The sequence below is a fragment of the Syzygium oleosum genome, unplaced genomic scaffold (genome assembly GCF_021117445.2).
Source record: "Syzygium oleosum isolate NSW1041296 unplaced genomic scaffold, Sole_v2.1 Sole_v2.02, whole genome shotgun sequence".
Classification (NCBI taxonomy): Eukaryota; Viridiplantae; Streptophyta; class Magnoliopsida; order Myrtales; family Myrtaceae; genus Syzygium; species Syzygium oleosum.
In genome coordinates, this window is record NW_026607486.1 from 23,899,035 (window position 1) to 23,926,953 (window position 27,919).

Genomic DNA, 27,919 nt, shown 5'->3' on the forward strand with positions numbered 1-27,919 from the left:
CCCCCATCGTGGTCGGCCTCTGAGAAGGGAGTTTGACTTGTGCTTCCTCGTTGTCTATTCATATTTCTTTATCTTTTCTTCTTTCTTGTTTTACACAAGCCTTATATATTTTGCCAGTTGGGTTACTTCATAAGACATCGTCCCCACCACAGCACGGTGAACCAACACGCACCGCATCAGGCGGTCATCAAACGCCCGCCTAAAACCCTAGAACCCCCCCAACTTCACTTCCTTCGCTATCACAGACCTACTTCTCAATCTATCTGCGCACTCCCGGTATCGTCGTATCAATTAAAGCTTCGATTTTTATCAGCGATTCGAGGAGAGAAAGATTGAATTTTTGTTGTCGTGGGAAAGATGGAGGTGGAAGCAGAGCAGCGAGATGTTAACAACGTGATGTGCCAACTGGTGGATCCGGAAGGAACAACCTTGGGTCCTCCCATGTACCTTCCTCAGAACGTAAGATTTGAATTTGATCTTCAAGTTTGCTTGTGTTGATGCACTGTTGCAATTGTATATGTGAGCATAGACCTAGAATTTTAAGCGAGACTGGGCGTGTTTCTCCCTGGAGATTGGTTTCACGATCTCATGCGGTTCTTGTTGAGAAGTGTAAACCGTTTTATTAATTTTACTTTGTTTACTCATTATGTGAACATGTTCTTAACTTAGAACATGACCTTTTCTCTTGTGTGAAGTGAAACACTGACTTCCAGATTGTTGTTTTATTGCCAAAGCCCTCTGGTCGTCAATGCTTAACTTTTTTCCGAAAAATTTCCTGTTGATTGATTTACATATTTTCGTTCTTGTTTACTAAATTTCATCCATGGCCGAGATAGTTTTTCAATTTTCTCCCTTTTTCTCTAATGGATTTTATACTTTTGGGATAACCAGGAGGACAAATTGCCGTATACTTTTTATATATCGGACCAGGAGCTCGTTGTCCCTCTCGAATCTTACTTACAGAAAAACAAAGGTCAGTAAAGAAGCAAAGGCCTCATACTTTTGAGGAGCTTCCTCGGGTCTGTAACTGCATATCCGTCATTCATTTTTAATTTGGGTTTACATTGCAGTTTCGGTGGAGAAGGTCTTGACCATAGTCTATCAGCCACAAGCCATTTTCCGAATTCGTCCTGTAAATCGCTGTTCAGCAACAATTACTGGTATGAGGCTGACTTTCTTATCCATCAGCTCTGGTAGCTACTGGACACTATCCATCTTTCATAGTATACCTGATTCAGTTAGACTGATCTTAGGCATAGCATAACATGCTATCTGTTTTTTTTTTTTGGTGGAGGGGTGGGGTGGGGTGCAATTGTATCTAGGAGAGCTATGTTGTGTTGATTATGGATAATACTGTTTCGATCCTTATGGAGTGCTTGAGGACCTTTGCTTGACATTTTGTAATTAATTTGTTCTTAATAAGCAATGCCTGTATTATGCCTAATAGTCTGATATGTATAGATTGAATGCCCTTTTAAAGGTTCATTTCTCTGTCGTTGCAGGTCACTCAGAAGCTGTTCTTTCTGTGGCCTTTAGTCCTGACGGGAAGCAACTGGCTAGTGGTTCAGGAGATACCACAGTCCGATTGTGGGACCTAAATACTCAGACTCCGATGCTTACATGCAAAGGTTGAAAGCCAGTCACAGTCCGCACAATACTTGCGGTAGCTTAGTCTCGTGGCTAGCCTATTCGCCAACTAGATGTGTCCAATGCTTTCTTTCACGGCCACTTATCTGAAGAAGTCCACATGACGCAACAGCAAGGATTTGTTGATCCCCAACGACCGACTCATGTTTGCCGTCTTCGACGCTCTCTCTACGGCTTAAAGTAGGCGCCACGCGCGTGTTACCAGCGGCTCAGTTCATATCTCCTTAAAATCGGGTTCTGTGTATCTACTGCGGACTCTTCTCTCTTCATTATGCATACTCCACATTACAACATTTTTCTATTTGTCTATGTGGACGATATCATCCTCACAGAGTCACCTCAGGCTCCTCTACAGTCCTTATTCAACTCACTCCAAGGTGAATTTGCCATCAAAGACCTTGAACCCCTTCATTATTTTTTGGGAATGGAAGTTCAACACAACTCCACCGGCCTTCTACGCAATCAAACCAAGTTCATACAAGAGATCCTGCAGCGGTCCAAAATGATCGAAGCCAGAGCTGCTCCTACTACTTGCACTTTATCGTAGCATTGTTGGAGCTCTTCAATACCTCACACTCACATGCCTAGATATAGCTTATTCTGGGAACACCGCCTGTCAGTTCCTTCATGCTCCCACCATCATGCATTCGCAAGCTGTGAAACGGATCCTACGTTATCTTGCTAACACTCCACAGCATGGGCTACATTTTAGCCGTTCGCCCTCCACTGCTCTCCATGCGTTTTTCGACGCAAGCTCGGCCGGTGATCGTGACGACCGATGTTCCGTTGGTGGCTTCTGCATCTTCCTTGGTTCCAACCTTATTTCCTGGAGTTGGCGCAAACAACGAATAGTTGCTCGCTCTAGCATCGAAGCAGAATACAAAAGCCTAGCAAACACCACAGCCGAGCTCATTTGGATAGAGTTTCTACTTCGCGACCTTCGGGCACTACCTTCACACCCGCCTGACTCTGGTGTGACAATCTCTAGGTTATCTATCTCACCGCGAACCCGGTTTTCCATGCCCGCACAAAGCACGTGGAGATTGATTTTCACTTCATCTGGGAACGCTTGGCACGTTGTCAACTCTCGGTTCATTATATATCAACTGTTGATCAACTAGCCGACATTTTCACCAAAGGACTCTCATCAGCTAGATTTCGGAAGCTTCAAACCAAGCTGAATGTCCATTCTGCCCAATCAGCTTGCGGGGGGATGTTAAGGGAATCAATCAATCACCGAAATTCAAAAAATCAGCAACAATCAGGAAATCTGCAACAATCACGCAATCAACAACATTCTGGTTCCACCAACGATGGTAACACCAAAGAAGGAAGATTGGAAGAATCAAGCAAAGAAGGAAACCCACAACACAATCTCCACCAAAGAAAGAAACAAATTGACATAATCAAATCCTCACAAATCAAGCATCAACAAATCACTACATCAATTCCCAATCAGTGAATTACGTTTCCTTTCAAAACCCCCTTAAGTGTAGATATTGGTCTTCTTGTGAAAGTCTATAAATAGAGCCTCTGTAATTATACAAAGGCACGACAGAAAAATATAAAATGCAAAAAGATTATTTACACATTTCTTCCTCTATTCTTCTGTTTAATTCTTCCTCACTATTCTTAGTTTCAAACATTGGCGACTCGGAGGCGGAGCAGACTGTCTTATAAAGACCAAATACTGGTCACGATCCAAACCCTTTTTTGTCGCTTTTGGCTGACGACAGACGGCTTCTTGCAACTCGTAAGCCATTACGCATGCGACATTGCTGTACCGATCGAGTCGACTCCCCTTCTGAATGATAATATACGCTTCGTTTTGACTTTTCTTTGAAAAGTTCAGATTTTTCCATTTCTTTGAGCCAAAGGTTCATGTTGCTTTCCAATATCCTGGGGCGTGCCCAAGTTCGAGAGGAACTCTTGCAACTCCTCATAAGCAGCTTTATTTTAAGCTTTGAGATGTCGATTTGGAATTTTCTTTTATATTTTCAGTCCACAGAAGAAAAGTATCTAGTAGTTGTACTTATCTAGCTCTTAATTTGGGATAAACCATACTTAATCCCGTAATTTATGACTTTTTTTTTTTTGTAATTGGCCCTCAAACTTTTTCTCAGATATATTGAGCCCTTTAACTCACTTGATTTTTCCGATAAAATAGTCTGTAGTGTAAAGCCACACTTACGTGTGTGCTTGAGATGCACAGGAGCTCAATCCATATATGCTGATATGGTCCAACCCTGAGTCCCATGGAGTCTCCGACATCATTTGGAGTTCACATGCACGCATGGTATGAGGTGCAATGTAGTTGTTTGTGCTCGTCTGATGTGTGCCTTTTGTTATATACATAAGCCCTGTGCCAATGTTGGTAGTTCTTGCAAAAAAGTGACGAGCAATAATAAAAATTTTACGAGAGGAGAAAAGAGCCCTGTGCCAATGTTGGCAGTTCTTGCAAAACGAAAAAAGCAATAATAAAAAGAGTTAATGTCATGAAAAACTCCAAATTAATACACCTGTGATAAATTTGCCATAAATTAATTTTTTGACCACAAAAAACTTCAAACTGATACATCCGTGATAAATTTACCCAAAACTAATGTTTTGACTACCAAAAATCTCAAACTGGTATACTCGTGACAAATATATCTTCTGTTAAATTGGATTAATACCGCGAAAAGCCATAAATTGATAAATCTGTGACAAAATAGAGGAGTAAAATTCTAAACTAGTATATCCGTTAATTGCCACGTGTGATCCAATCAAAAAATTTGATGGTAAAATTTAATAAAAACTAATGAAGGGTAAATTTGTCATAGGTGTACTAGTTTGGGATTTTTGGTGGTCAAAAAATTAGTTTGAGGCAAATTTGTCACAGGTGTATCAGTTTGGGGTTTTTCATGGTATTAATCCTAATAAAAATTAGGGATAATGACACAAAAATCCATGAACTTTGGCTTGATGTGCAATTTGATCTCTGAACTTTTAATTTGTTCAATGTGATTCAATTTAGTCCCTGAACTATATGAAAATATACAATATAGTTCCTGAACTTAAATTAATGGAAGGACTACATTGAATATTTTTATAAAGTTTAGGGACTAAATTAAATATATACCAAAAGTTCAGGGATCACATTGAACAAATTAAAAGTTTATGGACCAAATTGTACTTCGAGTCAAAGTTTAAGGACTGTTTGTGTCATTTTCCCTAAAAATTATAAGGGAGGTAAAAAGAGAAGCCGTCGCCCGAGAGATTCGAACTCTCGCGTTGAACGCCCACCAGCACACGCCTTAACCGCTCGGCCGAAAAAACATATTTGACATTGAGAGTCATAAATATTTTATTATACTTTAGAAAAGCAAAAAAAAGAAAACGTCGCCAACCCTCTCGGGCAACATACACCTTAATCATTTCTGTCCATCGCCCGCGAGATTTGAACTCTAGCCGGGGAACACCAGCCACGCTCCTTAACCACTCGGCCAGGGCGATACTTATGCCTTATAGCTATAGATAGCTATAAACAACTTATAATCATCTTGCTACGGACTCTTTCTAACGTGTTCTGCCCCTTTTCGGCCGTTGGACATACAACGACTTGCCGCCCACAGAACAGCGACACCTTTCGTTTTCTCGCACCTCTCATCAGGTCCGTTCTCCGCGTGATTCTTTGAGGTAATGCTTCTTGTTTTTCCTAATTTCGGCTTACATTTCTGTCCGTGGACCCTTTTTCTTGTGTGTACGTGTTGATGTTTTGATTTTGCCTTGTGGGGACATTGAAGTTCCGATTCCCGACGATCGATTTTGAGGTCTAAAAGTGAAGGGAGTGAACTTTGTCGAAATGCCATGGGTGGGATGGTTCTTGTTGTGGATGTTAAGTAATTGCAATGGGCGAGGTTCGGTTTTCTTATGTGGGGTTTTGCAAATGTCACTGCAAGTTAAAGGAATTGCTCTCTCTCTCTCTCCCGGATAGTGGAGTAGTTGTGCAGCACCTCGTTAATCTTTTAGTGGGTTTTTGTCGTTGAATTATTGTGAATAGGTCCGGTTTTGCGTATGTTTGTGCCCTTTTTGAGATGAGGCAGTTATATTAGTAAGCTGCAATAGAGGTCAACCGTTTGGTAATTTTGCTAGAATTCACTTCGGTTTTCGACGCACACGCGATGGCGTCCACGGTATGTGTGTGTTTGTGTGGCTGTTTGAGTGCACATGTATCATTTTTCGGGTCTGTCTATGTGTGTTTTCTGTTGTGCGTTGTGCTTGTTTAATGTGGCAACAATGGGAGAACAATAAGAAGCACACTGTGGTTGAATTTAAAAGTTAAAAAAGTTTGTATAAGCCAACGAAGATAGAGGTGTATTACTTTTGATGGAAAATGATATGGTATGCTGGATTTGTTTTGAATTTGGATGTCATCGCACTTTGCTTATCCTATTCTGCCCTATTTCATTGGGATCCCTTCCTACCTGCTTGGCTATCACTATATTACAAGGTACAAAGGACAATACCAATGTTCAAAACCACATTTCCAATGTTTAAAAATGGCAATATCTCGAGACATATGGTCATTGCTAAACAAAATCCAGTTTGACCTGCGACCCTGCAATCCATCTGGCAAAAGGATGCAGATATGTCTAATAAAAAATCTGTATTAACCGAAGCCAAGTTAGAAAAACTCAAGCTTAATCGGTTCACCTCTCTTGACCTGTTTCTGTACATTTAATTGAATTCTATCTATTGTTACATTGCTGTGTGCATTTTGATTGTGTGATTGATTGGAATGAATTGGATGTCATTATGAACAATCCAGTGCAAGTCCTTGGAGTACTTTGAATTTCCTTCGTGAAGAATCATAGCTTGGGGATGGTGATGATCTTTTATATAATCAAGCTTCCACTTTTTCTCCTTTTCCTATTTGGTAATCTGTTCGACCATTTTGTTACGACTTAAAAGCTGCAAAAAATATTCTTCCTCAGTGTCTTTTCTGATTTTAGTTGCAAAGATTAAGTAAGGGTTAATAGACACATGGCTTAACCACTCGGCTGTTTCCACAGTGCCTCACCATGGAAGCTCTAAAGAAGGTCTATCGAGACGACGGCTTCCTCTCTGTCCGCAACTCCATCGGCAAGGTACCTTTGCTTTCATAGTTTGATTGTTGTCCGGTGCCACATTTTGGTTTTTCGTATCCAATACTTGCTCTCTCTGAGAGCTGCATCGTATGGAAATTTGCTGCATTTCCTTAGTAGTAATGGAGGTTCTGGTGATGGGAATTATGGAGGAAGAGGTGAAGGTGACAGTGGTGGAGGTGGTGGGAGCAGTGGAAATAACTGGTCCTTGCTTTCTTGATAAAAATGCATTTCCTTTGCTGCGATTTTTTGGCCTTCTGTGCCCTCTCTCGTTAATTATTTGTTGGCTTCAGAAATCAGAATTTCATAGCTTGTTGTGGACCTTAGTGGCTTTTAATGCATAATCGCAATTGCTGAAGGGGTTTTGATGATTGGCCTAATTACGTATTGGTTTAAGGATGCTGTGGTGGGGAATAGTGAGCGTTTTCATGGTTTTAAGTTCTAGGACTGTAACGAGGCAAGTTTTCTCTGTGTATGTGGGTGATCAAGGAGTGTTCAAGCAAAAGTTACTTCCTTCATGTTATCTTTGATGAGTTAAGGCACCGAGAAGAGACATGACTCCTAATTTTGGATATGAGCTGAGTTCTTGGAAAACTCTTAGCTTAATAGCACAGGAACAAAGGAAGACATTTAGAGGTTTTTCCTGTATGAGTAGAATCTAAGTGATATTTTTGGCAGAGGGAAAACCATGCATATTACATTTTAAAGGCAGACTTACTGGAAGGGGATCTTTTGATTCTGTTGTTGATGGGTGGGAAGGTGTTTCCAAACTGCCTCACCTGCTTTTCTCATCCCCAAAGACCCCAAGGTGTTTTTTCACTCTCAAAGGTTCGTGGTCCTTTTTCCTTTTTAAAACACAGGGTTGTAATTCATCCTTAATAGTCGTGTCGCTGATAATTGGGTCTGTTGTGTTCAGTTACAGTGATATAGCAATCAAGTTCAGGAGTTGCAAATGTCTAGGAATAGAGGAAATAGGAGTCAATTTCAAACTATGAACAAGAAATGAAGGGCAAATATGGAAAGGAAAAACCTTCAATTCAAGATTTCTACTACTTTTTTTTTTTCGCTGAAATGGTTTATGCTACTTAGGTCACCTGCATTTCCACTATCTGCATAGTTTGATCATTTGAGTCACCACTCTGGAAATAAAAAACATCCTTTCTTTTGCCAAGAATTCAAGTATTTTGCACGACCATATATTCCTATTATGCTTCTGTTTCGACTAAGTATTTGCTTGTGATACAAAAGTGTTGATAACTTTATGCATATACTTGAATCATAGTTGATTCGGACTTCCCGACAAGCTGAGGACTCTGATGTTCAATTTGCGGACATTATCGTTGAGGAAGACGCTCTAAATATTGTAGAGGGCATGCCAGACTCTGATGTTCAATTTGTGGACATTATCGTTGAGGAAGACGCTATAAATACTCTAGAGGGCGTGCTTGAAGGCACTGATCATCCACCAAGAAGCAAGTGGGAGCTTCTAATCTCTATCTTCTTCAGGGATGCAAGGTAAGGCTCTCTAGCTGTATCTTTGAATAGCTAAGACTATTGCTAGCTATTATAACACTCTACTTAGCCAAAAGTAAAAAAAAATAGGAATCTTGAAATCCTGAATAATGCATAGCGCGCAATTTAATGCTCAAGGTTTCTAAATGGATTGCAGGCATGTGTTCATAATGGATGAACTTGGTCGAGAGATATTGGGGCTTGCTTTTCCAGCTGTCTTGACTTTGGCTATCAATCCAATCACTTCCTTAATTCATGCCGCCTTCATTCGTCGTTTAGGTATGACCATCAAGTCTATGCCTTTTCACTTGAACGATCATATGCATCTTCAATAAACTCTAATGCGGAACATTTGGTGAATAGATGACCGGTTTTGCTGATTTATTTGTTTTGGTGCCTACTTTTATGTGGATGGTTTCAAAGTAATAATGAATTTGAGAACTTAGCTCATCTTATGATGGCTAGTTCAGGGACACAAATTTCTGCGCTTTGCAATGACTCATTATACTAGCATCTAGACTTCAAGAGGTATGATAACTGGATGGATACTATAACGTATAGCAACTTTGTCATGGGCAGGTCGAGTGGAGGTTGCAATTGTAGGAGTTTCTAGTGCTGGATTTAATATAATTGTGAGCATTATTACATTCGTACTAGGGAGTATAACCGCTTCGTTTGTCACCAAAGAGAAAACTCTCGGAAAGGCAGAAGGTGAAAGCAGAAGCTCGACTATACAAATTCTGGAGATACATGGCCAGGACAGTCCACACCGGACCTCAGGTATAAAAAGAGCATCTAGACTTTAAGAATGTGATAATTGGATGGGTATTAAAACGTATAGCAACTTTGTCATGGATAGGTTCAAGGGAGCTTGCGACTTCTATTCCCTTGTTTAATCAAACTATCGGACTTCCTGTGGTCAGTATAACAGCTGTCGAAGAGGAAAATGCTAGAAAAGATGATGAAGTGGTTCCAGTGGAAGGTACCTTCCAGTCCCACCTGGTTAGTTCCACCATTTAATTGGAAGACTTGGCAAGATGTCGGGTCTCTAATGACTGCACTTTTGGTTGACCAGATTTTACAGCATCTACATGTAGCAAGGAAATGCAACGTATCCCTTCTGCAACTACTGGACTAGTAGTTGCCGGGATCCTTGGTGTCTTGCTCACGTTATTTCTATCATTTGGTGCTGGAACCTTCTTGGCTTTTATCGGGTTTACATATGTAAGTGTCTTGATTATGTTTCTTGTTGAACTTTTTAACTGCTGAAAATCTCCTCAGGTATACAGTTTGATTAGATGATATTACATATGAACGACGAAACGTGCATAATATCTTCGACAACTTCCGATTTTTAGGGTGTCTTCTCAAGGAACGTGATAGTGTTAGACATACCTTGATACCTGAAACCCCTTTTGGCCCTAGCTATAAGCAACACAGCACCAACCTACATCCCAAATATATATATTGAAAAACTCTTGTGATAGTTTGCATGCGCATATAGACAAAAAACAATGAAACACAAGTGGCTTAGGCCAACTAATCCTTTCCCTTTCCACTATCAAGATAGTAGCAATGACATTATAGACATTTGGTTTGCTATCTTCATTTTTCCCTTGCTACATGATCATTTACTCTCTTGTTTTTGAAGTAACATTCGGCCCGAGATTCCAGTGTGGTATATTTAAGGTCACTCTAAGCTAGTAATTACTTGGATTGCCTTGACACTGCATTAACTAATTGCAGTTGTTGCTTGTTTTGATAGGGTTCTCCCAGACAACTCTTTGCTAGAAGGTACTTGAGATTACGATCCATAGGGGTTCCGGCTGTTCTTCTTTCGTCTACAATGGAAGGCGTGTTCCGAGGCTTCAAGGATACCAAAACTCCTCTTTATGCCACTGGTATGAGAAATGATATTCTTACTCTTAATCAAAAGTTATATTTCCAACTGTTGTGTCAAAATGGTAAATCTGCATTTGAGTGATATCATTTACTTTAGACAACATTATCTTTTCTTAAGAACTTAGAAGTATGGACAAATGGGCTCACAATGTATACACAACATATTTCTTAATACTTCACATTGTGCGTAAATCAGTTTGATATGTGAAATTCAAATCAATTAGATGACTAGAAGCTGGAATACCAAGAGAATAGGCAGAATTGTAGTAATGAGGTGTCACAATTTGAAATCTACACTTATGCTTTATTTGAAATTTATGCTTATTTCTTGGTAGTTGTTCGATTGTTTATTTGATTGGTTAATAACAGTTGCAGGAGAGCTCGCATATGTTGCATTAAATCCGACACTAATCTTTGCTTGCCATTTGGGTATTAGTGGTGATGCAATTGCGTATGTTTTGTCTCGGTGAGTACTGCCATCCTTCGATAATTTTCTTTGATTATGTATTTATATTTTTAAAAGTCAAATTGAATCACATATTCATGTCATGATGTCTGAAAGCATTGACAATCAACCATGTCCTCTATGTTTCTAAATAATCTTGTGATTTCACCAGGTACGTAATATTTTTTATTCTTTTGTGGAGACTGATGAATCGAGTTGATCTCTTATCTCCAAGCCTTAAAGATATACATTTTCATCAATTCTTAAAGAATGGTAAGTGAATATTCTTGCGTGAGCAAATGCCCATTGATATATGGATAAACTAAACAATGTTATTGCTTTGTCTTCCTCTTCCTTAGACAAAGGGTCTAGAGCTGTCCTTTAGGTTTTACCTTTGTCTAATATGAATAATGATAATTTATTTGCTCATAGATTAATAGCCATGTGCTCCCCGGTGTTACAATACAGAAAAAGCTGCCAGAAAAATTTGATTGTCTTTCATGTTTGTATTGCAAAAAACTCTTCTGAAATTTGGGAAGATTACTAATTCTCAATGAATGCTTATGTTTGTTCACAGGACTTCTTATGTTGTTAAGGGGGATAGCTCTCACATCCCCTTATTTCCTTGCTACCTTGCTGGCTGCTCAGCTGGGTTCAACACCTTGGGTTGCATTTCGGATATGCTTAAGGTTTTGGAAGGCATCATCACCTATTGCTGGTGGTTTGGCCATTGCTGCACAGGTAAAACTGCTTCCTTGAATACTTTCTAGAAATAAGGAGCACTTCCTGTAACACTTTCATTGGATCTTTAGGTGAAGCAAATGGGAACTTCTTGGCTATGGTTTTCATGATGTTTGATTTTAGTAACTAAATGAAGTATATTCCTTTGAAAGTTTTCTTGTTTGTTGCAAAGATTGTGCTATAGCCTACTCTATGTGCTGCTAATTATAGCATCATCCTTTATCTTATAACATATGTTGTCAGCCCTGTATCGATCTTTATAGAAGTTCTTAATTTTATAATGTGCAATGTCCTGCAATGTTGGTAGTGATTATTGACTAAGATGTCCCTTTTCTACAAGCAGGCAATCCTAGCAGATTCATTTAGGGAGAAGAAAGATTATGACAAGGCAACTACGGCTGCATCTAGAGTATCACAGGTACTTATTTTGATGAATAATAATGACTTTTTGAACCACCTTATCTTGAGAATTGGAGATTTCCGAGAGCAAAGAGAAAGAAAAGAAATGGCTAAAATTTCTTAGACTGATAGACTGAATGATAAGCAGTATTTGAGCATGAAAACAAAAAAGGTGTGCAAATATTCAGCACGGTAGAAAGAAGCATCATACCCATTTAATCTTCTTTTGTTGCATTGTCTTCAAATACACCACATGAGACAAAGTGGTGCAGCACTTCAAGATTCTTTTTGAGATAAAACCAGCATCATATTTCGGGGGAAACATCTAGTTGTTTCCCCAAGAAAGTCATTTGGCCAGACTCACGCAAAAGTGCAGGGACACATACTCACATATGGTGCATGCCTGCTTTTGCATGTGGCCATACACATATGCACACACTTGGATCCGAAAATGTTTAAGTGTGAACTGTAGTGTGGCTGCACCCCTATCAATATGGTTCTAGATATCAGCCAATGTCAAATATCTCATCCTATGTTTCTCTTGAAAATTTGCTCCTCTTCAGGCATGTAGGACAGTTGACACATATGTCCAAATCACTGGCAGGCGCTGTGTTTTGCACCTTTTACACCCATGCAGTGCCGTAGCTAACACTTGCTGGTTGCTAGCTAGGCATTCTAATTTCACAACTATTAAATCTTGCAGATGGGATTTGTTCTCGGCCTGGGGATCACTGTGATTGCTGGTGTTGGTCTGAGATTCCTATCTGGAGTATTTTCAAGAGATGTCCATGTTCAACATTTCATTTTTGTGGCAATTCCGGTATGTTCTCTCAAGTAGCTTAATGCCTTACCATAAAAGTTTTCTTGTATAAATTGAGCAAGTCATCTTCATGTGCATACCAGTTTGTTGCAGCTGCACAACCCATCATTTCCTTGTCTTATGTCTTTGATGGTGTCAATTTTGGAGCATCAGACTTTGCCTACTGTACATATTCAATGGCAAGCCCCTAATTCTCTACTACTAAGATCTATTTTTATCCAGTTTGACTCTTCTCTAATAAGTTTTTGTATGCAGGTTTTGGTCTCTATTATTTGCGCTGCTCCATTATTCATTCTCTTTAAGAATGACAGTTTTGTTGGAATATGGGTCGTTCTGATTATACATAGGGTTCTTTGGACTATAGCTGGTATTTGGAGGTATGATTTCTTGCTTTTTTGATATTTTCCAGATGAACTCTTTCATTTATATCTCATCACTAGAATTTCCACCTCAGTTGACCATTCTGCCTTATATTTGTTGTGGAGAAGTTTGATGAAGCACTAAGTTAAGCACCTTACTATTTGGAATCGGTTTATCAATTTGGAGCAGAAAGTTAATTTCCAGTATATAGGAGTGTTATGGATTAGTAATCCCCCACTTGGATAATGTTGATGAGCATGTGAACGTACAATTTTGCTTTGTTTGATGTGGTTTTGCAGAATAGGAACTGGGACCGGACCTTGGCGCTTTCTCAGGGAAAGACTTCTTCCACTGCTTCTATGATTACTCATAAAAGGGTAAAGAGTAAAGTGGTCTTTAATGCTTTAGGGCTTATTTTGTTAGTGATTACTTAATATATATATAGACTTTTATTGAATAATACAATATAATTTTTCCCTTTACATGGTATCAGAGCCAATAAAAAACCCCAGTTGCCAGAGCAGCCACTCGCCGCCGTCAACTAGTTGCCGGAACTGTCACCCACCGCCACCAAAGTCGACTGATCTTGTAGGAATCTCCTTGTCACGCTTGCTCTATCGTTGCAAATCCAGATCCGACTCTGGCGAGCATCATCTGGCCCAGATCCGGTGTCATCCAGCATCGACCAGCCAAGATTTGACACTGATCGAGCTCCTCGGTCCTCTAGGAAAACTTTGGGTCAGCAAAGGATGTTGTTCAGTACTCTGTTCCTATGTCTGGACTGATGGTTGGACTGGTTGCTAGTACTGTGACAACCTCAATTTCCCTTTAGTCTATTTTTTCTCTTCCTTTAAACAATGAATATTGCACTATAGACCATTGTTTTTTATCCCAGCCTTTGCTGTGCTTCCTCTTTCCAGACTGAAGTGAAATGAACAATATGTAACTTTTGAAGGAATTATTTAGGTATTGCTATTAGTTCTGAGACATGATTGATTGTGCTTTTTTGATATGCACAATTCACAAGCATGCGTTGTTTCCTCCTATTGTTGCACGTCTATGTTTGACACATGTGATTCCATTGGCATCTCAGCCATAACATACCCAGCTTTTCATTCATTTTTTAGGCTAATGACCATAAATTGAACTTGTTGAATTGTGCAAATATTCATTTGCTCATTTACTATATGTCAGATCTCTACATTCTTGGCAATCAGCTTTAGGAACTAGTCCTGATTCTTGAATCATTCCATTGGCCGGTTGATTTCTCCAGTATTCATTAGGCTACAGCTTCACTCAGTCAAGACGATGCAGAATGAGAACTCATTCTCCTCTCCATTTTACCTTCCAACTTTCTTACTGGATTTTCTCATCAGAATTTGGCTCATGATATTAGAATTTTGACTTTGCTATGTTGGTCAACTTGCGGTAGAATCTTTTAGGGATAAGTGCATTCAAAGTCCTAATACTTATCAAGAAAGTACAATTGAGTTCTAAAACTTTCATAATGTGCAATTAAGTCCTAAAACTTATTAGGAAAGTGCATTTGAGTCCCAAAATTTTCAAAAAGTGCAAACAAGTCCTAAAACTTGTCACGAAAGTGCGAACAAGTCCTAAAACTTGTTAAATTGGTTCAATCAAGTCCTTCCATTTATTGTACTTTTGAAAGTTTTAGGACTTGATTGCACCTTTGTGATAAGTTTTAAGACTTGATTACACCTTCGTGATAAGTTTTAGGACTTAATTGCACTTTTTGAAAGTTTTAGGACTTGATTGCACTTTCGTGATAAGTTTTAGGACTTGATCACATTTTTTTAAAGTTTTAGGACTCAATTGTACTTTCTTGACAAGTTTTAGGACTTCTAGTGCACTTATCCCAATCTTTAAATGTCTGATCTTTTGATGTTACATGGCAGATAAACTTTTCTTATCTTACAGTGGGGGAACACAAACAAGCCTTGGTAAAATTGGTAACTTGCGAGAGGTCAGTGGAAATCACTGTTTTATCTCCTCGACATTCATAAGTTCTACTTGATTCACAAATTGTTGTGTGTTTTGTAAAATGTGTTGATGATGGCTGCAACCAATGTCAGTGCTTGCTTTTGTACCTCATTGTCTATCTAAATTTTTACTATCTGGAGAGTGAATTGGACTGTTCATTCTTGGAACTCTTCCATTACATGAAATGTGAGTGTGGTCTTAGTGTATGTGTTGCTGTTGCAACTGGAAAATCATGCCTCCATGACTTCTTGCATGTTTTCAGAAACTTTCTTCTTGTCAAAACGAGTTGTTGAAGGTGTTGGTGAGTTCGGTTAACTTCTGTTGGCATCTATCCATAGCTCGTGGTTTCCCATTAGTTTCGATGAATCCAATCTCGCTTCCTCGAGCGTAATTCATTATATCTCGTGGATTTCGGCAATTTTGAGGTGGACCTTCTGAAATCGTAGTGAGTCAACGACTTTCTTTTTGAGTTTACTTGGGGTTGAATGGCTGGTTACATTGAACTTCGACTGCTTCTCTTCTCACCAGAAGCAGTTAAACGCAGTCTTGCTGCTGAAACGGAAGACTCCCGAAATTTGGATCTTTTTCTTTTTACTTTTTGGGTCGAGGGGTGGTCTGCATTTGACCATTATTCGAAGTCCAAGAGGTTCTAAAGCAGTTGTCTGCATCTATGACCTGAGAGAGCGTTTTTCCAGTAATTATTACCTTATAATTCTTCGCACTTTCTTCTAAATTTTTTTAGTTTAATTACCTGATGTAGTCTGTGGACCTCATCACGAGTATACAACCATGTTGATCCATGTCGTCTTCTGTTAGATTCTTCCTCAGAATTCTGAAACAACCTTCCTCCCAATGTATTTTTTCTTCCCATGAATGGGTCATACTCTGATAGGTTTACTCTTGGAGAGGCAATCTTACATATGCACATTCCAGAATTACAATTTGCTGGTGAAATGTAAACTAAATGTCTAGCAATGTATTATTCTCGAATCTTTTGAATTCCTATCCATCGTGCATAATCCACCCACCTGTTACAAGAGAGAACAAATATGTACTTCTGAGAGCATTAAAGAAAATTATGTTATCAAAATGACAGTCAGCGCCAAAAGTCTTACATCAATGAACCCAAGACTGTATTGCCAGTTTGAACAGTGAAGCAGATCGCACTGAGTATGAATCTATGATCTTGTGCTGGTGTAGCAAGGGCTCTAAGATTCTTTGTTCAATAACGCCAGCCAGCACCTGATATCTGTTCACCAAAATAAATAGCAGAATATCTTATGATACACACACATACACGGATACAACTTGAAAAAGCAGAGTAAATTGTACAAGTGTTCTTCAAAATTAGACAATCCTCCCAGATAATTGGTGAAGTATAGACTGAATGCAGACCAGATTAGAAAACTATCTGCGTCTACACCAGTCCCTTGCAATCTGTATATATATCCAAAACAACTATTGAGATATAAGCATAGGCTAAGAAAAGTGATAACACGCAGCCACAAACCTTAGATTGCTAGAAACTGCCATGTACACTCCGTATGCAACATTGGTGGAGAGAACAGGCACATCCTCTGCCTCAACCGCAAAGGTTTTATCGAAAAGCTTTCATGTATTTATCAACACATTTGTCAAAGCTGTACCAATCTAAAAAACAATTTTCAGGATTGTTCCCACAGTAATAATGTTACATTAAAAGGAACAACTTCAATAGCTTTTTTTTCCTTGAGTTCAACACCCAGAGGAAGTCCCCAAATATTACTCAAAAATTCCTTCAATCTATACTCTGAAGGACCCAAACCAAATGATTCGAACTTCTAAGGGGTTCTATTCATGTAACATCTGGCCAAGGCCTTGTTAATGGTATGGCAAGCAACGATAGTGAAATATACACAAAAATACCAGTAAAACATTCTTCTGTCACTTGAATGAGTGAAGGGCTCGGAACAAGTAAATAGGACTCCGAACAAGCATTAACTATACATACAAGAGAACGACACAAATAGAGGAGACTCTGATGCAATGATAGCTGCCAAAATTAGAAGAATTGCTAATTTAAAGTGACATACCAAAGATGCACCAGTCCCCACTACGAAAAGCTTGGCCCCATTATGCTGTACTACAGAACAAACCATTATAAGTTCTGATCTATAGTGAAACCATTTCGCTAAGTTGAACTAAGTGCACGCACATACCACTATTGCACCTATTCTCTGCAACAATGAGTAAGAGCTACCAGCCAGAGCGACCTGCGGGTAGATTGTCAAAGGAAATGAATTGTTATATACCGTCCATTGTAGTTCAAAGACCTATCTAATGCCAAAGTAGTAATGACCTGAAAAGCATTATCAGGACAGCCATAGAAGAACGTAGAAAGTGATCCAGCGTTGATAGCGAGGGGAGGTCTGAGAGAAACGGTGGGAGCAGGAAGCCAGACCAGCATAAAATCTGCTATAATGGCCATCACCTGTCACTTAATAGAACGAGGATTTTTAGGATGCCCAGAATGAGAGACTAAGAAGTGTTTCTAGCAATTTGATCAAATGAAGACCAAAATGATTTAGGTGTGACACCAAAGTTTCCACTGTGAACCAGACGCTTTTCCCATTACCTAGTGGCCAAGCTAAATTTCTCATCAAACCAATGCTATCAGACACTCAATCTTTGCAACATGACAAGTGTATATTGAAACAAAGCATGGGGTTATCTAGACACAATAGTTCATAAATTCTAAGATGATAACCACATAATATTCAAGAGAAACATCCATACCACATCAGCGAAAACAAAATCCAGCTCCTTTGTAAACTTTCTGTTCGCCGCTCCAACTCTGCAGCACTCTGTAGAAATAGCAAAAAGGTACATGAACGCATTTTCATATGTTTGCATACTTCCACATCTTTATGGTGATTTCAGACTTCAGTTAACATTACCCATAAATAAGAACCACAATTAAGAAATCCAAAGAATTACTTTCTACCACAAGAAAGAAAGAAAAGAACAGGAGACAGAAAATGAACCGACCGTAATTTCAAGTGTTCAGTGATTTGTGCAGTGCCTTTTAGATTTTTAAAGTGTCTTCCATTACATTTCCAAGACTTAAAACTTTCAAACTTCACTAATCTTGATGGCTCAATGGATATACTAAAAGAGTTTTAAGTTGAGAATAGTCTCAGGAGTGCTTTTGGAGAAACGATTCATAGTCCAACGTGACCCAACAAAGCATGCGCGTGAGTGCAGTATAAGCAGTACTGCAATGAGAGAGAGAGAGAGAGAGAGAGAGAGAGAGAGAGAGAGAGAGAGAGAGAGAGAGAGAGAGAGAGAGAGAGAGAGAGAGCAACCTTGGTGAAGATGCCAACACCACACTCCATGGCAACCTTGGCCAAGAACAGATCATCAGCAAGTAGCCTCTCCCTAAATCCTCCAAACTGAAGCAACCAGCAAAACACTGCGGACTTCTCAAGCTCCAAGTACCTCTCCACCACTGCTGCCGGCACCTTCCCCGCCTGTATTGCTGCGGCCAAGTCCTTGGGGATGCTATCCAATGTCCTCGAAACCTGATTGACCACAATCACATCAAATGTAACAAATAATATGAATTGCATAGATCAAAATCGCACTAGTACAATCAAATTTAACTGCAAGAGGTGACAAATAAGTCCTAGGATTAAAGGAGTGCAGTTATTCTACGCGTTGCAAGAAAATCAAACTGAGCAGAGTGTACGATACCATTTGGAGCGTGCACCAAAAGGTGGCCTACGGCGTGCGTAAGGGTACATGCAACGCAACCAGTATTATTCTAACATTGTAAGATATGACAAAATGTAACGCTTTATTAAGCTAGATGGATCATATTCAAGCATCTAACAGGAGCGTCACTAATCTTAGCATCTCTAGCATTATTAATGAAACGTTTCGGCATGAACGTGTACATCCGGTATTACTGCCTCTATAGATGGATGCAGTTTGTGGGGGCTACCTCAGCTAACGCGAGAAGAGCCTCGATTCTGTTGCGGGACCCAGAGCCATCGCCACCTCCTTTTCCGCCTCCGCCACTGCCACCGGGGCTCCCCCCATCGCCAGAGTAGAGAATGGGTGAGAGGCGGCGGCCGTGGGGGATGGAAGAGGAATGATGTGCAGGGGAAGTAGAGACCAACGGCCCAGAGCTCACACGGCGTGTCACGATCATGAAGCAGTGAGAGGGAGAGTCGTGAGAATGGGAGTGGTGGTGGAGGTGGTTTTGAGCCGTTAACGACAGAGAAGAAGAGTGTCGAGAGAGGCTTAACGAGAAAATGGGGCAAGCCATGTTTCTTGACGAGTCTGGGTTTGTGTGAGACGGAGGGAGAGAATCACACAAACCCAAACCAACACAGAAACCTCCAGAGAGAGAGAGAGAGAAAGAGAGAGAGAGCTGTACAGTAGTGATGACCGACTGATTAAGTGATGAGAGGCATGACTATGACAGGGAGAGCAAATTGTGGCCATTTGTTTCTGTGTACTGGTCCCATATCAGATGACTTTTCAAGGAAGAAGACGATCCACAGACTTTTGTCACTCCCTTCTCTGGATGGTGAATTGGTGGCTGCAAATTCGGGTCTTTAAAAAGACGATCCCCCACCAAAAAAAACACAAAGGACTCGAGAGTCTGGGAACTCTGTTAATATATTTCTGCTGGAAAAAGAAATATCCTTACCACCCGCCTGGGTGGCGCTGCTGGAGCGCGCACTCTTCCTCTCGCAAAAGGTTGAGTGTTCGAATCCCGGGCACCGCAGGGTGACTTAACCGGTGGCACGTGTGCGGTGGCTAGCAGACGTGTCGCCCCGGGGGTTTACTCCTCTGTTGTCGGCCGTGCGGGGTTCACTGGGTTACCCAAAAAAGAAAAAAAAAATATCCTTATTATTAAAAAAACAGAGCTTGGTATATTGGTGATGATGTCATATAACATTATTTACCTTATCGGGCATCTCCAGGTCCACGAAGGGAGGAACCATGAAGTCAGAGAGCTTATGAAAAATGCTGGACTTGAGGTTCGATTGGTCGATTGACTCAGTTTTGAAGATGCAGAAAAACATGGCATGATCCGTAGATCAAGCCCATCTAGACTGTTGATCATATGGGCCTGACGGTAGGATCCACATGATTAATGGTTCAAATGATCTTGATCCACTTGGGGACTGTTTGATAAGTTGCCAAATAGTGAAAATTTTTGTTTTTTTATTTCCAGAATCAGTTTAGGAACGGATATCCATTTGTTAAATTTTTTGTTCCAGGGCACAAATTTACAAAAAATTGTTCCCAGAATCAGTTTTGGAATAGAATCAAGAAGCAAAAAAAAAGTAGCTTTTTGATTCTGAGAACAATTTTTTCATTTTTTGATTCTTCTTGATTTTCTTCTTCCTTCTTGGTTTGTTTTTCTTCTTTTTCCTGGCCTACCGCCGGCCACAGGCCAGGGCTGGCGAGGGCTGCTCGCGGCTGCGATGGCGAGGCCTCGCCCAGCCATGGCGAGGCCGACCTCGTCGTCGCGACCCAAGCAAGGGAGATGGGTCACGATGGCAAGGTCGGCCTCGCCTTGGCTGGGCGAGGCTCGACCTCGCCCAGATCCTGGCTAGGCTGACCTCGCCATCGTGACCGGCGAGGGCCATGACGCCCTCGCCGGCCCTGGCCTGTGGCCAATCGCCGACACCGGCGACCGACCATGGCTAAGGAAGGGAAGGGAAAGAAAAAAAAAAGAAATATTAAAAAAATTCAAAATATTATTAATAAAAAAAAATTTGTGTAGTTACCAAACGCATTTCTGTTCTTTTTCTATTCCAAGAATAAAAATTTTGGGCAATTACCAAACGCCTTCAAATGCTTAGAAATTATTTTCGGACACAGAATAAAAAAGAATCATTTCTGAACAAAATCAGTTTCCGGGCACAAAATTGTTGCCATGCGCACCCTTGGTCTACAGACCATGTAATAATTTCTCCGCAGATGCCAACATATTTACATGGAAAAGAACTTACCTCACGTTTGCTTTTCCAGATTTATTCATTAAAACGAGTCCGGATTGGTGGTTTCAGACTTCCAGCAGATCTTGGGTAACTCCTCTTAACTCTACCTCTATGTCATCTCTGTGTCCAGTGTTCACTTTTTCATTCTTGACGCATTTCATGCACGAGCACAATTATGAATGCATGTTTTGCATGAGATGATACTTTCATACTGGTCATTACTGATAGCTCTAATTTATGTTATAGCACATTCTACTGGGAAATGAAGTTACGTTATCACTTCATTTAACTACCTTCCAGGTAGTGAAATTCATTATAGCTTTTTGTCTGATTTGTTATAGGCTCGGGAAACATGTTGTATTGAAACCAGTTGACCTTCAGGAACTGGGTTGGAAGAGCTGAGAAATCACTGCTCATGCTGGACTGTGTTTCCCTGAACTATCTCCTGCAAGAGCACTCAAATGACAAATGGGAAAAGATGTTCATTGTCAAGGAGAGTTTGAGCATTTGCCTCCCTCCGTCTGAGCTGCTGGTTTAACTACATATTTATTACTTGAAGATTAATACCGCGGGAGGCAGTTACAGTTGATCGACATTCATACCAGAGATGGAAAATTGTAAGAGCCGGTAGAGTCATCTCTGTTGCAGCATTCCTGGCTGAGTATATATTGAGGAGAACAGGAACCTCATGGTCATCAATTTTTATTGCTAGAAGTTTTAGCTTTGTTTGGAGGACTTTTCTGTCCATTTTTTGTGAGAACAGATTCTGCTAAAATCTGTACATAATGCAATCGAAATCTATTTATAGAATCATTGACTTGAATTTGACACGAGATCATATCTTAACACCGTCTATGAAAATAATTTCTTGTACCAGAGTGTACATTGATTTTGTAGGGCTTCTTTATCCACTTGCTCACATTCCCTTTATATGTCTTGCTAGTATTTTCATTTGTGATTTCCAGTGGATTCCTTGGTTTTTAATTCTACTATCTTCTTCCTCTTTTGCCAACCATTGTGCATGAGCCTGTCTTGGTCTGGTCGAGCCTATCATGCATCCAATGTCTACAGCAAACAGGTAAGCACAAGGATTGTTCTTGCACTGGCCTCGCGTGCTAATATTTGACATGGATGTTCTTGGCTTATCAAATATGAAAATGTCATTCTGCCCTGATAAAATTTTTCATTCTTTTCTCCTTGGATGCACAGCACGGTGCAAGTAAAAGTACTTTCTTTTTTCAATGTTAAGTGAGATTGATAATTTTGTATCTGGATAAGAGAGTTTCATCTGGTTGCCATACTGAGCTCTGCAGAAGAAGTATTGCTACCAGTCTTTGTAATTGGTGGGTGGCAAAAGAAAAAATAAATTTACTCACAAAACAAAAAGAACTTTAACTATGGAACAAATGTAGACACTGATTTGATGCGAAGAAGATAAAGATAGATTTAATAAAAGTGGATATTTCACAACTCTTGCATTGGGAGGGAACCTAATGTTCCACCCATTGACCGGCAAAAGTAGTGAAAAAGAATAATAGTGCAAATTTCAGAACTCTTGCATTGGTCTTGCGGTTGATCCGTGTGCATTTTTAATCCAATTGAACTGGAGAAAAAGATAACAAAACACAAACTGGGATGCAACCAAATGCGACTAATGTCTTAACAATTGTGATTTGCTTATCACCCTAATCACATTATCTACCATCCAAGTAATTTAAATGACAAAAATGGACTCAAGATTGCAATACAAGCAACCCAGATACCAAACCCCATCTTCTGGAAACGCAAGTCCAAGCCGATTAAAACATCTAATCGGACTCGGCTTCACTCGAAACCCGGTCCGATGTCCAATCTCGTCTCGCTTATTACCTACAAAAGAATATTTTGTTGAAAGAGGGAAAGTGGAAGAAATGAGCCGATCGCATTTCCTCACTCATGGGGAACGTGCGTCTTTGGACCGCGAGAGCCTCGAATTCCGAGGTTGTCTTGTCAGTTGTCACTGCATGTCCGCCTTTTAAGCGCGCACTCGGACTCTGATTCTAACGGACTTAACGACTAAAAACCGTTCGAATGTTTTTCTTTCAGCGACCGAACGATCACACACAAAAACCCATGTTCTTCGCTCTCTTCTCAGTCGTCAGTGGCTCTCGTCTCTCTCATTTCTTCTTCCAAAACCCTACTCTTCGCTCTCGAATCGCAGCGAAAATGGAGCCTCAAAGCGCCCGACCCATTCGCTGAATTCCCTCCCCTCGATTTCTACCCCTTCGAGCCCCTCCCAAACCCTATCCCCAGCCCCGTCCTTCCCCCGCCTCCCGTCCCTCCGTCCCCTTAGAACCCTGGCTCCGCCTCGGCCTCCGGCTACAACCCCCTCCTCTCCTTCACCGTCCCCGAGAAGCGTAGGCGAGGCCGGTCGCAGTGGAACGTCGCCCCCTTCCTGCTCCCTCCCTTGCCGTCGTCGTCCGGTAATCCTAGCTCTGCGTTGGCATTGGTGGCCTCTTCGTCCGCTCTGGCGGCTGCTGCTTCGAGTAAGCCTGCTCCGGGAAACCCTAGCTCTGTCTCTGATGCTTCTGATGAGATAATCGTGATCAATAGAGAGTCCACGGCTGAGGCCTTCACTCACGGCCGGGTTCCGTGCTGACTCGCTCACCGACGAAGAGATTGATTTCGGCATTGTGCTGGTGATCGGCCGGATCGAACAGGTTAATTATATTTTGATTAGGAGCCACATTATTGCGAAATGGCGTGAGAATGTGTCCAATTGGGTTACCAAGGAGATGTTTGTGGATGTCATTCCTCAGCAGTGCACTTCTCTACTAGACTCTGCTTATGATTACTTGGTTTCTCATGGGTCATATTAATTTTGGGGTTGCGCCCGCAATTAAAGAGAAGATTCTGGCAGAGCCAAGCAGGCATAGCGTGATTATTGTCGGTGCCGGGCTTGCAGGATTGGCTGCAGCACGTCAACTGATGCAGTTAGGTTTTAAGGTGACAGTTTTGGAGGGTAGGAAGAGAGCAGGTGGGAGGGTTTATACAAAGAAGTTGGAAGGCGGGAACAAGTTATCTGCTGCTGCCGATTTAGGGGGAAGTGTATTAACTGGGACATTGGGGAACCCCCTCAGGATTGTTGCTCGGCAGCTAGGGCATCCACTTCACAAGGTGAGGGATAAGTGCCCTCTTTACAGGGTGAATGGGAAGCCGGTTGACGCCGACATCGACATGAAGGTTGGGACTGCTTTTAACCGTCTCTTGGATAAGGCTAGCAGGCTTATGCAGTCGATGGGAGAAGTGTCCATGGATGTTTCACTTGGATCCGCCCTGGAAACGTTTAGGCCGGTTCATGGGGATGCTGTAAATGCTGAGGAAATGAACTTGTTCAATTGGCATCTTGCCAATTTGGAATATGCTAATGCAGGCTTGCTCTCAAAGCTTTCCCTTGCATTTTGGGACCAGGATGATCCTTATGATATGGGAGGTGATCACTGTTTTTTGCATGGAGAGAATGGAAGGCTGGTTCAGGCTTTGGCTGAGAATGTACCAATTTTGTGTGAGAGAACTGTGCATACTATCAGATATGGCAATGATGGTGTGCAAATCATGGCAGGTAGCCAGGTTTTTGAGGGTGATATGGCACTTTGTACCGTTCCTCTTGGTGTATTGAAAAGTGGGTCTATCGAGTTTATTCTGGAATTGCCTCAGAGAAAGCTTGACGGGATAAAGAGGCTGGGATTTGGGCTGCTAAATAAGGTTGCAATGCTTTTTCCTCATGTGTTTTGGGGCACAGATCTTGACACCTTTGGACACATAAAAGATGATCCAAGCCGCCGCAGGGAGTTCTTTTTGTTTTATAGTTACGCAACAGTTGCACGTGGTCCTCTCTTGATTGCATTAGTAGCGGGGGAAGCTGCACACAAGTTTGAGAGCATTCCCCCTACTGATGCAGTGATGCGGGTTCTTCAATTTCTTAAGGGTAACAGCCTTTAATTGAAATAAACCGTTCTGCTTTATTTACAAGAGTCTGATAAATCTATTTATGGCCAGTTAATGAGTGCAAAAACTTGCTTTAAAAAAAGAGTGGAAAAAGTGGAACGTGTAATTGATCCTTCATAATTTCGAAAACAATATCATGGACTTTTAATGTAGTTGTTGTCAGAATATTTCAGTTATAAATATGTTTTCTACCCAAAATATATGATTGTCCTTAGAATGTAGAGCAATCTGACTTATTTTATTTGAATCTACATTTCGACTTAGGTTCTGTTTTTTTCTTTTAAATTTATGGACCGTACTAGTCCTAAGTTTACCTGATTTTCTCTCGTCTGATTTTTAGGACCATTAAGGTGATTACCCAAAATATCACATATGTGCAGAAGAGAATGCATGAATGCGTGGTTTGACAAAGAAGGTGCATGGGCATTTTTTAGGTGACTAGTAAATGTATTGCTGGACCAAAATAACTGCAGAAGATGTATTACTTGTTAAAAAAAAATACGTTGAAATTATGGTGTGCAATGTGCAAATACTGTGTCTAGTATTTGGACTACATATCATGTAGTTGATGGACTATATTGGATGTCAGAGGTTTCTATATGCATTATGGCCGCGTTTAAATGACATGCTGCCTAAAATGATGGATATCAAAGCATGTAAATTGGATAAATTATGGCTCAGATTTGATGTTGACATATTAAGTAGTTTTAGATTCTAATATAACTCAGAGAAATTCTTATTTAGCCTGTAGTCTGTTATGAAGTGTAAGAAATTTATGGCCTGGCTTAAAGAGCATAATTCAGCTACTCATTACTTGCTGGCCTATCATTTGTTTAGTATCTTCAGGAAGCACTTGCAAGTTTGTTGTAGGTCACTTGGAATAGATAATGAGTGTATCGAGGTTGAATTCTCTAATCTATGAATATTTATTCACACGACTAGGTTCCTTTTGCATTATTATGGTAGATATGATAGTTAAATAATGTTGGTTGGTTGATTCTCTTTTATCATATGGCACTTGCAAGTTTAGCCCCTTTTTTGTTGTAGTTTGTGTCCCAGAGAAATATTATTTCTGCTATTGGCATGATATCGTGGTATGAGTGAAGTATCTGCTGCTCTTACCCCCTGCCATGTAAACTATGAAAGCAAATCATCAACAACGTCCAGCAGCCACCATTTCTAGCTTTTCTTCTGCCTTGATTCTGTTTTTCTTAGACTTTTGGAGTTTTTAGATCAAAGATAAAGTCTTGGTATGGGGAGAGCAACTGTACTGTGGCTGGTTTCTTGGGCTGTTCATGCAATGAAGTTGAATTGTTGCATAGCTAATTATCCGTAACTGTTCAATTATCGTTGAGATCTGGGAGTGCAGGTATCTATGAATCGCAGGGGATTAAGGTACCAGATCCTATCCAAACTGTCTGCACCGGATGGGGTAGTGATCGTTTTAGCCTTGGTTCCTACTCTAATGTGGCAGTAGGGGCCTCCAGAGATGACTATGATATTTTAGCTGAAAGTGTGGGAGATGGAGGGCTCTTCTTTGCTGGGGAGGCAACTACCAGAAGGTATCCTGCAACTATGCGTGGGGCCTTTCTGACTGGGCTGAGAGAAGCTGCTAATATGGTTTATCATGCTAATGCTCGTGCTTAAAAGAAAAAGATTGACCAGACTCCATCGAAGAATGCCCATTCCTGTGCTTCTATTCAAGCTGACTTATTCAGGGAACCTGATTTGGAATTTGGGAGCTTTGCTGTCATTTACGAAAAGAACTCTGATCCCAGCTCTGGTGCAATTTTGAGAGTGACTTTTAGTGAGCCTCGTAGAAAAGCTCATGATGGTCTGAAGTCAGACCAGACCAGCAGACCAATAAACTACTATTTCAACAGCTTCAGTCACATTTTAATCAGCAACAACAACTTCACATTTACACCTTGTTGTCAAAGCAACAGGCTCTCGAGCTGAGAGAAGTGAGAGGAGGTGATGAGATGAGGTTTTATCGTCATTCTGAAAAGCTTGGGATGAAACTGGAAGGGGGGAAAGGTTTAGGACCTGCTGCTGATTCTGTGATTTCTTCTATTAAAGCTGAAAGGGGCAAGCGCAAACCTGCTTCAGTTTCTTTGGCCACTAAATCAGGTGAGCAATCGGACGTTTATCAAAAGATTGATGATTTTCATATAAAAATCTGGTGGTGAAACCTATTTTGATTGTTGGAAGGTACATTGATGAATAAAAGAGGTGCTCCAAAGAAAAAAGTTGTCAGGTACAACACTTAGACTTAGCTCAAGTTCCAATTACTTTTACGTTGCTAGATATAGCTAAATCTGTCTAGTAATTCCAATCTTTCTGCTCAAAATACCTCAGAAAAGCTAAAATAGTGGGCAAAAGTGGAGGCCTAGGAGCTCTTCCTGGTTTTAATGCTGAAATCAGTAAGGTGACACATGATGTTAGGAGCACAATCAAGCCACTCCTGGCCCATCTGACACAGGTAGACGTAGACCTTTGCGAGCAAAACAGTCTGTGGCTCAAAAATAGATCTTCTATTTGTCCATTTAACATCCTTTTCAATTGTTTCATTGGCACATTCACCATATGACTAAACCTCATTCGTAGTTGGGAAAATAAGTGGGTTAAACTTCTTGCATTTGTATGCAACAAGAATTGTTTAGTTTGGTTGGTAACATTTCTTCAGTACTCTTCTGTTTTCAGTTCCTAATTTCAGCTATAATGGGTTGATGGGTGCACTGTACATGAAGTTTATTAGCACTTGGCTATTTCTGTATCAGCTTGTCGATTCACAAACTTCTGTTTTCATGAAATGCTGAGATTGAAAGGATATATGTCTTTACTTTGGTTGTTATACATTGACGATTTCTCCATTCCATTCCTCTTTGGTTGGTGGGAATCAGATAAACAGAAAGCAATGAGATTGGAATTGGCAATGTGGAATCGTATGTGCGCACTCGAGAGAGAGGGAGGGCGGGAG

At 40.6% G+C, this 27,919-nt stretch overlaps 2 protein-coding genes and 2 pseudogenes across 2 annotated transcripts; 3 read left to right on the forward strand and 1 right to left on the reverse strand.

Moving 5' to 3' along the window:
* The first annotated feature begins 357 nt into the window (after positions 1-357).
* Positions 358-1,633, forward strand: LOC115691712 (notchless protein homolog). The gene is made up of 4 exons (XM_030618423.2): positions 358-459; positions 892-973; positions 1,071-1,160; positions 1,503-1,633. Exons 1-4 carry the CDS (start codon positions 358-360, stop codon positions 1,631-1,633), a joined length of 405 nt encoding a protein of 134 aa, XP_030474283.1.
* A 4,177-nt stretch (positions 1,634-5,810) lies between these two features.
* LOC115691711 (protein DETOXIFICATION 43-like) lies at positions 5,811-13,315 on the forward strand. The gene is made up of 17 exons (XM_030618422.1): positions 5,811-5,822; positions 6,702-6,776; positions 7,452-7,532; positions 8,056-8,288; positions 8,443-8,564; positions 8,865-9,065; positions 9,145-9,267; positions 9,361-9,509; positions 10,051-10,186; positions 10,557-10,653; positions 10,805-10,905; positions 11,210-11,373; positions 11,717-11,791; positions 12,476-12,592; positions 12,676-12,771; positions 12,848-12,969; positions 13,252-13,315. The coding sequence occupies exons 1-17, from the start codon at positions 5,811-5,813 to the stop codon at positions 13,313-13,315; spliced, it is 1,968 nt and encodes a 655-aa protein (XP_030474282.1).
* A 2,491-nt stretch (positions 13,316-15,806) lies between these two features.
* LOC115691667 (protein RETICULATA-RELATED 4, chloroplastic-like) lies at positions 15,807-19,352 on the reverse strand (annotated as a pseudogene).
* A 3,510-nt stretch (positions 19,353-22,862) lies between these two features.
* On the forward strand, positions 22,863-27,669 carry LOC115691710 (protein FLOWERING LOCUS D-like; annotated as a pseudogene).
* The last annotated feature ends 250 nt before the right edge of the window (positions 27,670-27,919 follow it).